Source organism: Paramormyrops kingsleyae, chromosome 3 (assembly GCF_048594095.1).
Source record: "Paramormyrops kingsleyae isolate MSU_618 chromosome 3, PKINGS_0.4, whole genome shotgun sequence".
Lineage (NCBI taxonomy): Eukaryota > Metazoa > Chordata > Actinopteri > Osteoglossiformes > Mormyridae > Paramormyrops > Paramormyrops kingsleyae.
In genome coordinates this window covers 26,172,401-26,186,543 of record NC_132799.1, presented here as the reverse complement: position 1 = coordinate 26,186,543, position 14,143 = coordinate 26,172,401, and the positions used below count along the sequence as shown (strand labels likewise).

The 14,143-nt window shown below is 50.0% G+C and overlaps 1 protein-coding gene across 3 annotated transcripts in view; it reads left to right on the top strand.

Annotated features, from left to right (window-relative positions):
• The window catches only part of LOC111857535 (actin nucleation-promoting factor WASL-like), a 35,494-nt gene that overhangs the window by 17,327 nt on the left and 4,024 nt on the right, over positions 1 to 14,143 (top strand). Inside the window, exons 2-7 of one of the 3 annotated variants that reach the window (XM_072709977.1) lie at positions 1 to 27; positions 9,281 to 9,412; positions 9,704 to 9,790; positions 9,998 to 10,094; positions 10,501 to 10,524; positions 11,567 to 11,753. The exon at positions 1 to 27 is cut by the window's left edge and continues 135 nt beyond it. In XM_072709977.1, coding sequence (XP_072566078.1) covers positions 9,284 to 9,412; positions 9,704 to 9,790; positions 9,998 to 10,094; positions 10,501 to 10,524; positions 11,567 to 11,753 — 524 coding nt within the window. In that variant the 5' untranslated portion in view covers positions 1 to 27; positions 9,281 to 9,283. Of the gene's footprint in view, positions 28 to 2,673; positions 3,342 to 9,280; positions 9,413 to 9,703; positions 9,791 to 9,997; positions 10,095 to 10,500; positions 10,525 to 11,566; positions 11,754 to 14,143 lie in introns of those variants that run through there. The other 2 variants (XM_072709975.1, XM_072709976.1) reach the window with 2 other exon arrangements.

The window sequence follows — 14,143 nt, the reverse complement described above, 5'->3', positions numbered from 1 at the left end:
GATTTGTGCTTCTCGCTGAAGTTTGAGGTGAGGAAAGAGCCGATGTTCGTTCCAGGTGTGAGATCTATCATCGAGGCTGAGATGACTGCACAGCCACGAGCTGGAATAAGTGAGGCCCTGTGGAATCGCCCCTCTGCCATCAAAGGAAGCTTGTTGTCATGTTCTGTTGTTTTGGTCCTTGTTTGCTTGCTTGTCTCGTCACTTTCCTACAGCCTCATGCTTGGCCTCTAGAGACAAAAAGGAACTGAACCTATAAGAAATCATTTGCAGAATAAATACGATTGATTACTTCCTTATTCTGCTTATATTGCTGACCTGGGGCCTGTATCATGAAGGGAGAGTTGTTGCTTGGCTAAATGTGCCCCCACTTCAAATGGACTTTTTCTTCATTCACTTACATTTAGTTCAGACTGTCTTAAATCCGACAAGTTTTCCGGCTAAGTGAGAAATCCTGTTTTGTGATACAAGCCCGGTCAAAGTTATGGGGGGGGGGGGGGGATCACAGCCCACAAAGCTAGAGTGCACCCTGGGACGCTGAGCGATGTGTGTTTTTGATCTGATTCCATCCAGTGCAAAGCCTGGTATCGCGAAAACCAATCCCAATATTCAGGGATGGGAGGCGTGCTGATGATGAAATTTACCAACATGGAGTGGGGGGGGGGATACCGGTAGATTGATTGTCTGTAGGGTCGGACCCTGGGAATGTCAGGCAGTCCTGCCTGCTAAAGGTTCATGTGCTGCTCTTTATAATATTCTAATTTAAACATTTAAAATGCCAGATTAAAATACTGATATTTTTACATTAGTATCATTTCTGAAAATGAATGATTCAATATCAAAAAATCAATATTTCAGTACTGATCTGCACGACCTTATTACATATTGCCACTCCTGTGAACACATGAACACACACACTGAGTGCAGTGAGTCAGACCCAGTGAACACACACACTGAGTGCAGTGAGTCAGACCCAGTGAACACATGAACTCACACACTGAGTGCAGTGAGTCAGACCCAGCAGTTCACCTGGCCTACATGTGCACGGAAACCGACGTGGCAGACTCTATACAAAGGGCTGGGAATGAAATCAAACGCAGAGCCCTGGAGGAATGAGGTAACTATTCATTACAGCAGATCGAGAACCAGATTGTCTCTGTTATCTGGTCCAGGAAAGAGCTCATACCTGGAAACTGTACGGCGACGTAATTTCGTCAGTAAACACGCTTCTGCATCTTCCAGCAAGTCCCCCCCCCCCCGAGATCGTCATTTTGAAGCATGCTGTGCTGCTTGGCAACAGGTCATGTGATGAGAGCTACATGTAACATACTCTAACGTACAGAGGCGCACGGGCACAGCTAGACAAGGCACTGTTCATTGCGGACCAGCTACAGGTGGGTCATAGAGCACAGCTAGAATGAAGCAGACAGTGGGGGTCTGCACTGACCCCACTTGGGACCCCCCCAGGATCTGTCCCGCCGATTCCTCCTGTAATCTGCCCAAAGAACCTGATCACCTACGGAACCAAGGCATTAGTCAGTCACCACTAAGCCACACAGATTCTGTCTGCCTCGGCAGCATTACAGCACATGACAAATACGTGAAAAAAAAAATGCAAATACACTCCAAAGCTTCGACATTTTCAAACTGACTTGCACCTTTCTCGATTCGTGCGCCCATCCCCCAGTAGTGGAGTGGCTGACCCGCGCGCATTAGTCGATTCCTCTTTGGGGCAGCCTCCCCTGGCTGGTTACACTGGTTTTAGGTTCCTGCTCGCGCAGGGGTGCGGTCCGGGGACGTGGTGGAGACGGCATGCTACCTTAGATTTATGACGCATGCTTTAAAAGGCAGCGACATTTTTGAGAAGAATAGAAAACTCAGCCTGAAATGGAATGAAACTATCGCGCTGTGGCATTTCACGAGACACTTTTAGGTGGTCAATGTACCTTTTACCCACGTCAGCAGGAATGTGATTAAAACGAACTAAGTTATATGACGTTGAAAAAACGCAAAAAAAAAAAAAACACGAAACCTGTTCAAATTCGCAACAAGTCTCAAATAAAATGTCAAACAGAGTAAAACAGACAGGGTCTACAGTATGTTTTTTATGACGTTGTATGTGATGTGTAAACAGATTGCGTTACACAGGGATATGTGTTCGGTGCATCTCTCTTCCCGCAACCTCAGTGATAAAATATGCAGTATCGCGTGAACGTCGACTGTCACGGAAGGGATTGCAATAGATCTTAATTTTTTGAAGTACAACTGAAAACTAATAAACGGCAATACACTGTTTATCCATCGATGAACTTCCACTACAGAATCGTAATGTAGCTGATATACCTAAATCATTTCAGAACTGAAAATCGGCTTTTATCTCAGTGCAAAACCGATAGGTTTTGATAATCATAAATCGCATTAGGACACACTCTATACCAGTTCGTTACATTTTTGCGAAAAAAAAATGCATTATTTTTGCTTTCTTATGTTGGCGTGAAGGGACATGGAAAGGCATCCATCAATTGGGAATTAGCGCACATTTCCAATTCTAAGTTGAGAGACATGTGAGAGGAGAAATAGTTTTATCAAGTTTACAACTTGAAATCCAACTTAACACTGGGGCACCGCCCCCGCCACCATTTAGACAGCAGCCAGCGCGCTGGCATCGCGCAGCCGGTATCCCCGCCCTGCCCAGTGCATTCCTGCTGCACGATCCACAGGGACGCACCATTCTCCGTTTGGGAGGTGGCTTATCATTCTCACATTGTGTTTTTCCCTACATCTATTAGTGTTAAGCGCTATTAATGTTTTCAGAGTGTGGTTTGGAGGAGTTCTACAGGGAACTATATCTTCGCATTTTTTTTTTCGAGGGTGAAATCGGGATAGCCCGGTAGCCCAGTTGGAGCGGGTACCCCCATCGCTTAGCCAGTGGTACAGTCTCCTTGCTGCCATGTTGGACGATGCCTCCGTTGCTGCTCGGATGAAAGTTTAGGCTCGGCGTTTCTGGGGAAGATACTGGCCCTTCCGATACCCCCAAGGACCGAAGCTGTGAACCTGCGTACCTTTTGGAGGGACCTAAATAAAAATAAGTCAAGCTTTTAGCGGCAGCGTTTTGATAGTTACACTGCGCACCAATGCGACAGGTCCGGCCACGGGCCAGCTGTGATCAATGACTGCTGGTCACTTATCTAATAGACCTGAAGAGTTGTAATTAATTTTTTATTTGATTTTTTTAAACCATGAGTGGTCCTCCGCCGCAGAGGCGGATCCTAAACTGCGGCTCCATTGTCCTGACACCGCAAGAAAACGAGTGCCTCTTCGGCCATCTGGGTAAAAAATGCACCGTAAGTTGTTTTTTTATTATTACCCATGACCGTCCCAGAAAAATCGAATGCAGTTTGTAGACTTCGATTCAATGTCACAAAATGATGATCGAGAAATGTCACTTGTGCTGGGTTTAAAAGTACCCGAAGTCAATGGAAAGTTTCAGCCCTTGTCTTAAGACGATCCTGGGTGTCTCCTGATCCACTTTCAGGGGATCGGTACTTTGTTACTGCACCTAAACACGTGTCTCCAGGATTATCTGTACCTGGTTAGACAGTTTCCTTATCTGGATCGTCTTAAACTGCTAAATCGCATAGTTTGTCGAAACCTAAACAAACCTGGCGTTGGAAATTTAAACTGTAAATCTCTGAAACTCTTTTGTGAAGTGAGAGCAGGTATTTTGTAGATGCGGGCTCTGTGGTGTCACCTGAAAAGGCCATCCTACATCTGGTATTCAGCCCAGGTGGCCTGCTTCCTTTCTTGCTTTCTTAATGTAATGGTAAATGGTAAATGGACTGCATTTATATAGCACTTTTCTACTCCTACGAGTACTCAAAGCGCTTTACAATACATGCCTCACATTCACCCATCCACACTCACATTCATACACCAGTGGTGGAGGCTGCCATGCAAGGTGCCGACCTGCACACCGGGAGCAATTTGGGGTTCAGTGTCTTGCTCAAGGACACTTTGATGGGGACAGAAGGAATCAGGGCTTGAACCTGCAACCCTCCAGTTGCTGAACAATAGTACTACCCCCTGTGCCACCATCTTCCCCATAATGTCCCTTTTCATTTTTCTTTGTATGATGCCGTTTCCAGCGCACTTATACGATTGGATTACTTTTCTCGTGGTTGATTTCCCCCCCCCCCCATCAGTCAGATTTGTTTCATTCTCTTTTACATTTGCAGATCGGAATGGAGGAAATCTTATTACACCCTTAAACTTACAGCACAAAAACAAACTGATAGTTTGTTGATCAAACAGCAAACATTGCATTCTTGTGGAATAAAATAATCAGATTATGTGCTGAATGTGGGTCGGGGTGTGTTGTGACATGCACCAAGGAGAATATAGCGAGAGCTGTTTGTGATCTCCTTGCACGTATTTGCTTGGGATCGTGGGCTCACAGTGATGGTGTGGACTTTCAGGTAATTCAGGACTAGCGTGTACCGTTTTCAGCCGGGTTACTGAGCTCCGGGTGTTCATGAAATCACTGTTCGTCGTATCACCAGGGTTTCCCCGCGGCCCTGGGGATACACAGTGAGCAGCAACCTCCTCTCTGACCTTTAGCGTTCAGCCTTTAGCGCCGTTGAAATGGGAATAGCAGGCCAGGTATGGAGTCGCTCCCCGGGCGTGTCACGCCCCGTTGCCGGGGGAGGCTGCTGACGGCCCGGCATTCAGCGTCCCTTTCCGAGGGGGTGGAGTGACAGAGTGCATGGAGATCATACCTGCCATACTTTCACCCGAGTCCCAGGCCTTTACGACCATATAATCGAGACCGGTGACAAAGGACATAAACACGGAAGTGATGTGTGTGGAATTCAGCGCCTGGCTGCTTTTATATGGCTATTCAAAGTTCATGTTTTCCTTCTACGTCGGATTTTATAGCTTTAGTGTGGCTGCCGTTAACCCTCGCGTTTCCGTTCATAACCCGTCATCCCCGCAGCAGCGTTGCCGGCCTGTGACAGGTGTCATTAGGCCTGTTGCTCAGAGACTGTAGTCCCCATCACCCCGAAGGCTGTAGCTGTGTGAGGTTACCATCCCATACTGGTTCCTCAGCATTTTCCGCTTGCGTGGTTTGAAGTGGTCTCTGGGGGCCGCTGCAGGCCAGCTGAGAGTGAGGGGGGGCACCCTTCTGGTTCCACTTGCTCCGACCCTTCTGGTGTCCTGATCGAGGGTTTACCTGGTGGCCTTTCTGTCATTCTGGTTTTTCCGGATCAGTCCGGGGGGGGGGGGGGGGGGGGGGGGCACACAAGTTTTACATTTGAATCCGACCCACCAAAACGCTGAGAGGTTTTCAGAGTCACTGCCTTTGAGTCCTTTCTGGGGCCCAATTAAAAAAGTCTGTCAGTCAAAAAGTCAGTTTGCTCCCCCCCCTCGTCCCCGTCCCCCTCTCAGATGTTTTTAACAACTAAATAAATAGCTAGTGCGTAGAGTCAGAAGATTGTAGCTAGTTAGCTGGTTAGCATAGCATGCCGCTTCAGCATCTCTTAGGCAGCATGTGACTCAGCGGGTTAAGCCTTTGTACCTGTGATCAGTATGTTGCTGGTTCAAGTCCGGCCTCAGCAGAATAGTCACGCCTGTGGGCCCTTGAGCTTGGCCCTTAACCCCCAGCTCCATGGGCGCTGTGGCAGGTGGCTGCCCTTCACTGCCAGGCTTCCTCTCACCTACATGTGTGTCTGTGTCATGGAGAGCAAGATGGGGTGGGTGAAATGGGAATTTCCCCATAGGGATCAATAAATTGTCAGAAATTATTATTATTATTAAATGTACATGTATTTAATATTTAGTGTAGTGACTGCTTGTGGCCAACAGGGGACCCATGCAAATGTGTGGTTTGAATAGTAGGCTCCCTGGCTCCTCCCACAAGCTCCCTGGCTCCTCCCACAGGCTCCTTGGCTCCTCCCACAGGCTCCCTGGCTTCTCCCACAGGCTCCCTGGCTCCTCCCACAGGCTCCCTGGCCCCTCCCCCATGGTCACTGGCTCCTCCCACAGGCTCCCGAGTCCTGCCTGGGGGTCACTTTTTCCTTTAAAATACGGCTCCAGGCCCCGCTTCCGAGATGGCAGGGAACTTGCGCTTCCTGTTTTTAAGGCGGCCGAACATATCAAATAATGTCCAGACAAAATGGAATCGAGCACATCGGCAAGAGCAAAGTGTACACTTAAAACAACGGCGCCGCCTCGTTTGTTACGCAGCACCCCCTGCCCTAGAGGGTGTCGAATGCTCATGACTCAGCAGACCCACATAAAGAGCGTAGATAAACGTACTGTGGCCATTTCAACAAAGGAGAGGACGTGGAACGTGTTCCTTATTAACAGTCACTATTGGTTTAATGCTAGCAGTGGTTCATACGATGACGTATTTCTAAAACGACTTCGACATTGTCTGAAGTATACAGGCGCCTTAAGGGGCTTAATGCTGATCCTTTCCCAGTCTCCTTATTATCGAGGGTGCGATGGTTTCTCACTGTGGTATCCGCAGTGTAGTCTACTGTATCTCCATGGAGAATGTGGCAAATTCTAGACTGAATCACTCATCAACAAAGGCAGAGATGTGAAGTGTTACGGTCCTGGCCTGTGTGTGTGGAGTTTTACGCATGTGGAATGTGAATGGAAATCATTTTAGCACGGGTGGTGTGTAGTTGTACCCATGTTCGGAAGGCTGTGGTTTCGAATCCCAGGGCCCTCAGAGTGATCATGTCACTGTTGGACTTTTGTCCAAAGCCCTTATTTCCAGTTGTTTCCGGGACGCTGACTGACCAAGCTTTCTGATCTTTACTTTTGTTTTGACAAAACCGTCTGTTAAATAAATGTAAAATGGAATTTTGCGCTGGTTGAGCGGTTTGAATCACCACAGTCCATGATCCAGCAATACTATATTAGAGACCACGGGTTTTTCTGAATGTAACGGCAGCATGTAAAACGTATGGGATACCAGAGTCGCCCACAGGTGTAGTAACTGGATCCGCTGGGTGGGGGCGCTGTTGTGACCCCCAGCGCACGCCCTGTAAGTTACCCCTGAAGGATTCACGGGGTGTGTGTTTTGCCTCATTTATTTGGTTGTAAGGTAGAAAATTCCCCAGAGGGCAGAAACCACCCCCCACACACACCTACCTCCCAGTCACACAGCAGATTCATTAGGTGGCCATGGAGAGGCAGACCGGCTCAGCGTGGGGCCCCTTAATGACCTTCCTGAAGCGTCCCAGTGATCCTGCTCAGCAAACAGGAAGAAAGACGCCTCTTTTTCAATAAACCGCCTTCCTGTCAATTAGCCCCATGGCTTTGATGCTGCCTGTTTGCTGACTGAGTCCTTTCCCAGTTCCTTGAGGCCTCGCAGTAGCAGGTGTGGTTAGGAGTCAGTTTGGCGCCCCCTGGGAGGTCCTGACCATGGCAGCTGTACGGCATCTCCAGCTCTCTGGAAACTGTTTTCACCTTTAGGCATAAAAAAAAAACAAACTCCATGAAAGTTTTCCATCCATTTTCTGTAACCGCTTGTCCTATTCAGGGTTGCAGCCTCCCCCAGAGGCTCTGGGGAACAACCCAGGATGGGGCGCCAACCCATCACAGATCACGCATATACACACCCCATTCACACCTACAGCCCATTTGATAACTCCAGTTTACCTTGGCGTGCATTTTGAACTGTGGGGAGGAAATTGGAGAAAACCCAGAGGAAAAACCCAGTATAACACATGAAGAACATGCAAGCTCCACACACGTAGACCCAGGACGGGGACTCGAACCCAAGTCCAGGTGGTGTGAGGCAGAGTGCTAACCACTGTTCCACACAAACTTTAATGTTCCATTTTCACTGTGTCAGAACTCAGAAGGGAAGGAACAGCAAGATGATGGGTATTTCAATTTAATCAGAAAAAAATTGACACTCTTACAGCGACCTCAAAGCTGGGGCCTTTCTGAGCTTCATTTTCCAGAAATGTCCCCCCTGCAATTGCACTACATCATGGTGTTTGGGTTGCCCCCTGCAACACACAAGTAGCAGGACATCTGGAGTAGATTCTGCATCACAGTATTCGGGTCACCCCCGGGACACGCACATCATGGGAGCTCTTGAGTGGGTTCCGCGTTCTGCATCACGGTGTTCGGGTTGCCCCCAGGACATGCACATCGCGAGACCTCTGGAGCGGGTTCCACGTTCCATATCGCCCGGCGCATCTCTGCCATAGCTCTTCAGCACTCGCCTGAAGGATGGCCCGTTTTCACTTTTAGGATGCAGGCGAGCGTCAGTGTCGCGTCGAAAGTGCAGACAGATCGAGTGTGCTTCCCGGACATGTGTGCACGCTTCCCAGGGTGCGGCCCGGCGCGGGACAAAGAAGCCCTTTGTCGATGTCGGCTGTGCCGTGACGTAAGAGGGCCGAGACGGGCCCTGCGGTGCCAGCCGTCTGCTGCCAGCTCGCGTGACGCCTCTCTGGGCATCCCTGCAGCTGTCCTTGGGGTGGGGGGGGAAGCTAATTTATGTAGCATTATGCTCTGTGTTCCTAGCCTGTTATTAGCTTAGCGTCTCGTAAGTGTGGCGTGTTGTATGCGGGTGCTTTGTGCTAATATATGCTACATGGACAAGAATATTGGCACAGCTGGACTGTACACCCTCAGGCCTGCACGCCCTCAGGAACAGGCCATCGTACAGTATGTGTATCAAGACATTTTGGACAATTCCATGCTTCCGACTTTGTGGGAACAGTTTGGGGAAGGCCAGTGCATGGAGCAAGGTCCATAATGACATGACTGGGTGAGTGTAGTGTGGAAGAACGTGACTGCCCCACACAGAACCCTGACCTCAACTCCATCAAACATCTTTGGGATGAACTGGATTGTGAGCCCGACCTTCACGTCCAATATCAGCGCCTGACCTCACAAATGCTCTTCTGGCTGAACGGGCAGAAATTCCCACAGACACACTCCAGAATCTTGTGGAGAGCCTCCCCAGAAGAGTGGCAGCTGTTATAGCTGGAAAGAGGGGGTGGGGGGCAACTCCATATTGATGCCTATGGATTTAGAATCATTTATGGATTTACATGTCATAAAAGTTCCTGTGGGTGTAAGGGCCAGGTGACCCAGTACTTTGTCCATACTGTATATGTAGCTTCATGCGATGTGTTCTTAGGGCTGTTATTAGCTTAGCTTGTTGTTAGCGTAGCTTGTTTGTACTCTGGTGCTTTGTCTGTGTGCTGGGGAATATTTAACATTGCCTGCCCTCCGTCCCCCTCTCCCACGGCAGACGATGTCCTCCGCCGTTGTCCAGGTCTTCTTGGCCGACAGGAGCTCCTGGGTGAAGAGGTGCTGCGGAGTCGTGTGCCTCGTCAAGGACAACTCACTGCGCTCCTATTTCTTACGCGTCTACGACCTCAAGGTGAGCTCCGCCAGCCTGAGGGATTATGGGTAGGCTGAGTTCACCACAGAAAGGTGCTGGTCCAGTGGGGACATGCTTGTGACAGGGTTCTGTCCATGGTGGGTGGGCTTGGGACATGTTATTTCCAAATAGTGAGGGAAAATATCTGTCAAGATGTCTGTGTCTCGAGTAGAGAACTGGAGCAGAACAGATCTGCGTGTGCTTTTGTCCAGTGGTGTCATGCCAAGAAGGTCAAGCAGTGTCCCCCTGTCCTTCTGTCCCCCTGTCCTTCTGTCCCCCTGTCCTTCCCAGGATGGAAGGCAGTTGTTCGAGCAGGAACTCTACAACAACTTCACTCTCAGCCAATCGAAGCCGTACTTCTTATCGTTTGTTGGAGACGTGAGTTTATTGCGGAACCGAAGCATGTTTCCCTCACAATGTAGACGTCGTCTGCTATGCCTTCGCGCAGCCCTCAGTTATAGGGCGTAGTTGGGCTGATTCGTCTTTCATTTTCGCCGAATGGAGGTTGCCTGTGGGGGTCGTGCCCCCAGTGACTTTGGTCCTCTGGCCCCCAACCCCAATCCCTGTCCTGCTTCTCCCCCCCAGACCTGCCAGGTGGGCATGAACTTCGCGAATGACGAGGAGGCGCGGCGGTTCCGGGCGGCCGTGGGTGATTTGGAGAAACGGCAGCAGAGGAGAACCGGTGATTCAGCCGTCGCCCCTTGAGGGCTCGTTGTCTTTGAGAGTCAATCCCATCTCTTTCCAGTCCCCCCCCATCCCCCCCCTCCCCGCTCACTCATATTGGTCTTTGAAGAGGGATCAATTTCACGCTGTTAGAGTCTGAGACGGCAGCTTTTAATATCTGTCCCTGTAGCTCCGCCCGTATCCTCCAGGACGGCATTCCGGGCCTTTCCGCACCTGATGACCCTAACCCACTCCGTGTTCTCCCCGCCATTCCCGCTCGCCCCCCCCCTCCCCCCTCCCCGTCCAAGGCCTGATGCCTGCGATCCCAAATCTCCCGATCCTCCGATGGCTCAACCTCACGCTGTTTCCATGCAAGACTGTTACTGTCTGTTAGATTTTAATTCTTGTTGGTTTCTGTCTTGCAGAGAAAAGGCGTGATCCTCCGAATGGTACGTCACCATTCCGTGTGCCTTTACTGCGTTTTCTTACCCAGCTATTTCTTTTTCTAATAGAGGAACTCTTTTATCATTTTAAATACCCTTTACTTTCTGTTCTGTAACACTGGCAGCCCCGTTTAGGCTCTCCGGGGTATTTACATCTACCCAAGGTGCAGGGGGATGAAAGTCAGATGAAAGTTCTATTTGAACATATTAAATTAAACAATATTAAATTACATTGTAATGACTGGTTGGGTTCTCATCTTGCACCTGCTTGAAGAAACGCCTAAAGTCACCTATGGGTATATAACACCTACAAATAACCCCCCACCCCGCGTCACTATACTGGGCCATGTCCGCACCCCAGGGAAGGTACCTCACAATGTAATCTGTCAGGGTAAGAGGATGTGTGTTTTGGGTTTGTGTGGTGGCATTAAGGCCTTTGATAGGGACCTTAAGCTTTCATCCGGCACACAGATTGTGGTGTGCTACCTCTGCAGATAGGTGGCGCTCTTTATACTCCTGCCTGTAAGACCTTGAGGGAGTGGTGACCTTTATTAGAAGTACGTGGGATACATCAGTCCCATCACTTTCGTCTTTGTTCTCAGTGTGTCTGTTCTGTTCCTTAGTCCTTGGGCCATTTGTGAAAGTGCTCCCAGATTCTGTCCGCTTCTTAATGAATTTACCCTTGAATTAAACATAACCTGCAAAACAAGAAAGCTCTACTCCAGTGTTCCTGCCCTGCGTTGACATTATGAGATTAGTTAAATGCATTATTCCTGCATTTACATTTACTTGTTTAGTGGATGCTTTTGTCTGTGCTGCCTTAGAGTGAGTCTGTAGAACATCACAGACCTGCAGCTGTCGAGGAGCCAAGAATGCTTTAAAAGTCTTGGCTTGATGTTTAACAGTCTTGCAGGTGTCGGGCCGCTTGTCCCAAGGATAGATGTTGGTCTTGGTTTTGTCGCGTCTGGTCTTTGCTGTCTCGCTGTGGTCTGTAAGATGAGCCGTCATGCTGGTTGGATGGAGCCCTGACTGCCTGCCTTGTTCCCAGGACCCAACCTGCCGATGGCCACGGTGGACATAAAGAACCCGGAGATCGTCAATGCCCGTTACCATAACAACATGCAGGTCAACAACATGGTGCATAGCAACCTAAAGGACAAGGAGAGGAAGAAGAAGGGCCGAGGAGGGAAAAAGAAGCTGACCAAGGCCGACATCGGCACGCCCAGCAACTTCCAGTGAGTCCGCAATCCGCGTGCCCCCCCCCAGACCTCCCTCGTCACCAGCCATCATGTTGGCGCCTGCTGGGTGTCCATGACCCGTGCCATCAGCTCTGCTCGACGGATCCGAGACTAAAGAGGTTTATTGTGTAGTGAGAGCGTTGGCAGGCGTGGTCATGGTGATTAAGTCAGGAATGAAGGGATAATCGCGGAGATTGGGCGGCGATGGGACGGGGAAGGCGTGTGACCCTTAGGAATGAAGGACAGAAACAAACACGGACTGCTTAGGAGCCGCGGGCATCTCCCCACGAGTCGATCCGCCCGCACCGTCTGGATGCGTCACACCCGTTTCTCTTCAGTTTTTCATTATTGTTCTTGTCAGATTATATATGTGTGTGTGTGTGTGTCCACAATGTGATAAAAACCTGTTGTTTTAACATTTTGTGGACCATTTTTTCATTCCTCACAAGGGGAAACTTTATAAAAATTTGTAACTGCAATCAATACTAGTCTTGTATTTTGTTTGGTTGCTTATGGTTAAGGTTATGGCTGGGTAGGGGTTAAGGTTGTCTTTACAGGGAATAGGGTTTTTCCCATAGAAATGAATCCAGAGTCCACACAAAGATATGAATACAAATGTGTCTGTGGTGTGTCAGCGTGTGTGTGTCTGTGGTCTGTGTGTGTCAGCATGCGTGTTTCTGTGGTCTGTGTGTGTCTGTCTGGTCTGTGTGTGTCTGTCTGGTCTGTGTGTGTGTCTGTGGTCTGTGTGTGTCAGCGTGTGTGCGTGTGTGGTCTGTGTGTGTCTGTGGTCTGTGTGTGTCTGTCTGTGGTCTGTGTGTGTCAGCGTACGTGTGTCTGTGGTCTGTGTGTGTCAACATGCGTGTGTCTGTGGTCTGTGTGTGTCAGCATGCGTGTGTCTGTGGTCTGTGTGTGTCACCGTGTCTGTGGTCTGTGTGTGTCAGCGTACGTGTGTCTGTGGTCTGTGTGTGTCAGCGTGCGTGTGTCTGTGGTCTGTGTGTGTCAGCGTGCGTGTGTCTGTGGTCTGTGTGTGTCAGCGTGCGTGTGTCTGTGGTCTGTGTGTGTCAGCGTGTCTGTGGTCTGTGTGTGTCAGCGTGCGTGTGTCTGTGGTCTGTGTGTGTCAGCGTGCGTGTGTCTGTGGTCTGTGTGTGTCAGCGTGTCTGTGGTCTGTGTGTGTCAGCGTGTGTGCGTGTGTGGTCTGTGTGTGTCTGTGGTCTGTGTGTGTCTGTCTGTGGTCTGTGTGTGTCTGCGTACGTGTGTCTGTGGTCTGTGTGTGTCAGCGTACGTGTGTCTGTGGTCTGTGTGTGTCAGCATGCGTGTGTCTGTGGTCTGTGTGTGTCAGCATGCGTGTGTCTGTGGTCTGTGTGTGTCAGCGTGTCTGTGGTCTGTGTGTGTCAGCGTACGTGTGTCTGTGGTCTGTGTGTGTCAGCATGCGTGTGTCTGTGGTCTGTGTGTGTCAGCGTGCGTGTGTCTGTGGTCTGTGTGTGTCAGCGTGTCTGCGGTCTGTGTGTGTCAGCGTGTCTGCGGTCAGTGTGTGTCACCGTGTCTGTGGTCTGTGTGTGTCAGCGTGCTTGTGTGTGTCTGTGGTCTGTGTGTGTCAGCGTGCTTGTGTGTGTCTGTGGTCTGTGTGTGTCAGCGTGCTTGTGTGTGTCTGTGGTCTGTGTGTGTCAGCGTGTGTGTGTCTGTGGTCTGTGTGTGTCAGCGTGTGTGTGTCTGTGGTCTGTGTGTGTCAGCGTGCTTGCGTGTGTCTGTGGTCTGTGTGTGTCAGCGTGCTTGTGTGTGCCTGTGGTCTGTGTGTGTCAGCGTGCTTGTGTGTGTCTGTGGTCTGTGTGTGTCAGCGTGCTTGTGTGTGTCTGTGGTCTGTGTGTGTCAGCGTGCTTGTGTGTGTCTGTGGTCTGTGTGTGTCAGCGTGCTTGTGTGTGTCTGTGGTCTGTGTGTGTCAGCGTGCTTGTGTGTGTCTGTGGTCTGTGTGTGTCAGCGTGCTTGTGTGTGTCTGTGGTCTGTGTGTGTCAGCGTGCTTGTGTGTGTCTGTGGTCTGTGTGTGTCAGCGTGTGTGTGTCTGTGGTCTGTGTGTGTCAGCGTGCTTGTGTGTGTCTGTGGTCTGTCTGTGTCAGCGTCCCTATGTGTGTCTGTGGTCTGTGTGTGTCAGCGTGCTTGTGTGTGTCTGTGGTCTGTGTGTGTCAGCGTCCCTATGTGTGTCTGTGGTCTGTGTGTGTCAGCGTGCTTGTGTGTGTCTGTGGTCTGTGTGTGTCAGCGTGCTTGTGTGTGTCTGTGGTCTGTGTGTATCAGCGTGCTTGTGTGTGTCTGTGGTCTGTGTGTGTCAGCGTGCTTGTGTGTGTCTGTGGTCTGTGTGTGTCAGCGTGCGTGTGTGTGTCTGTGGTCTGTGTGTG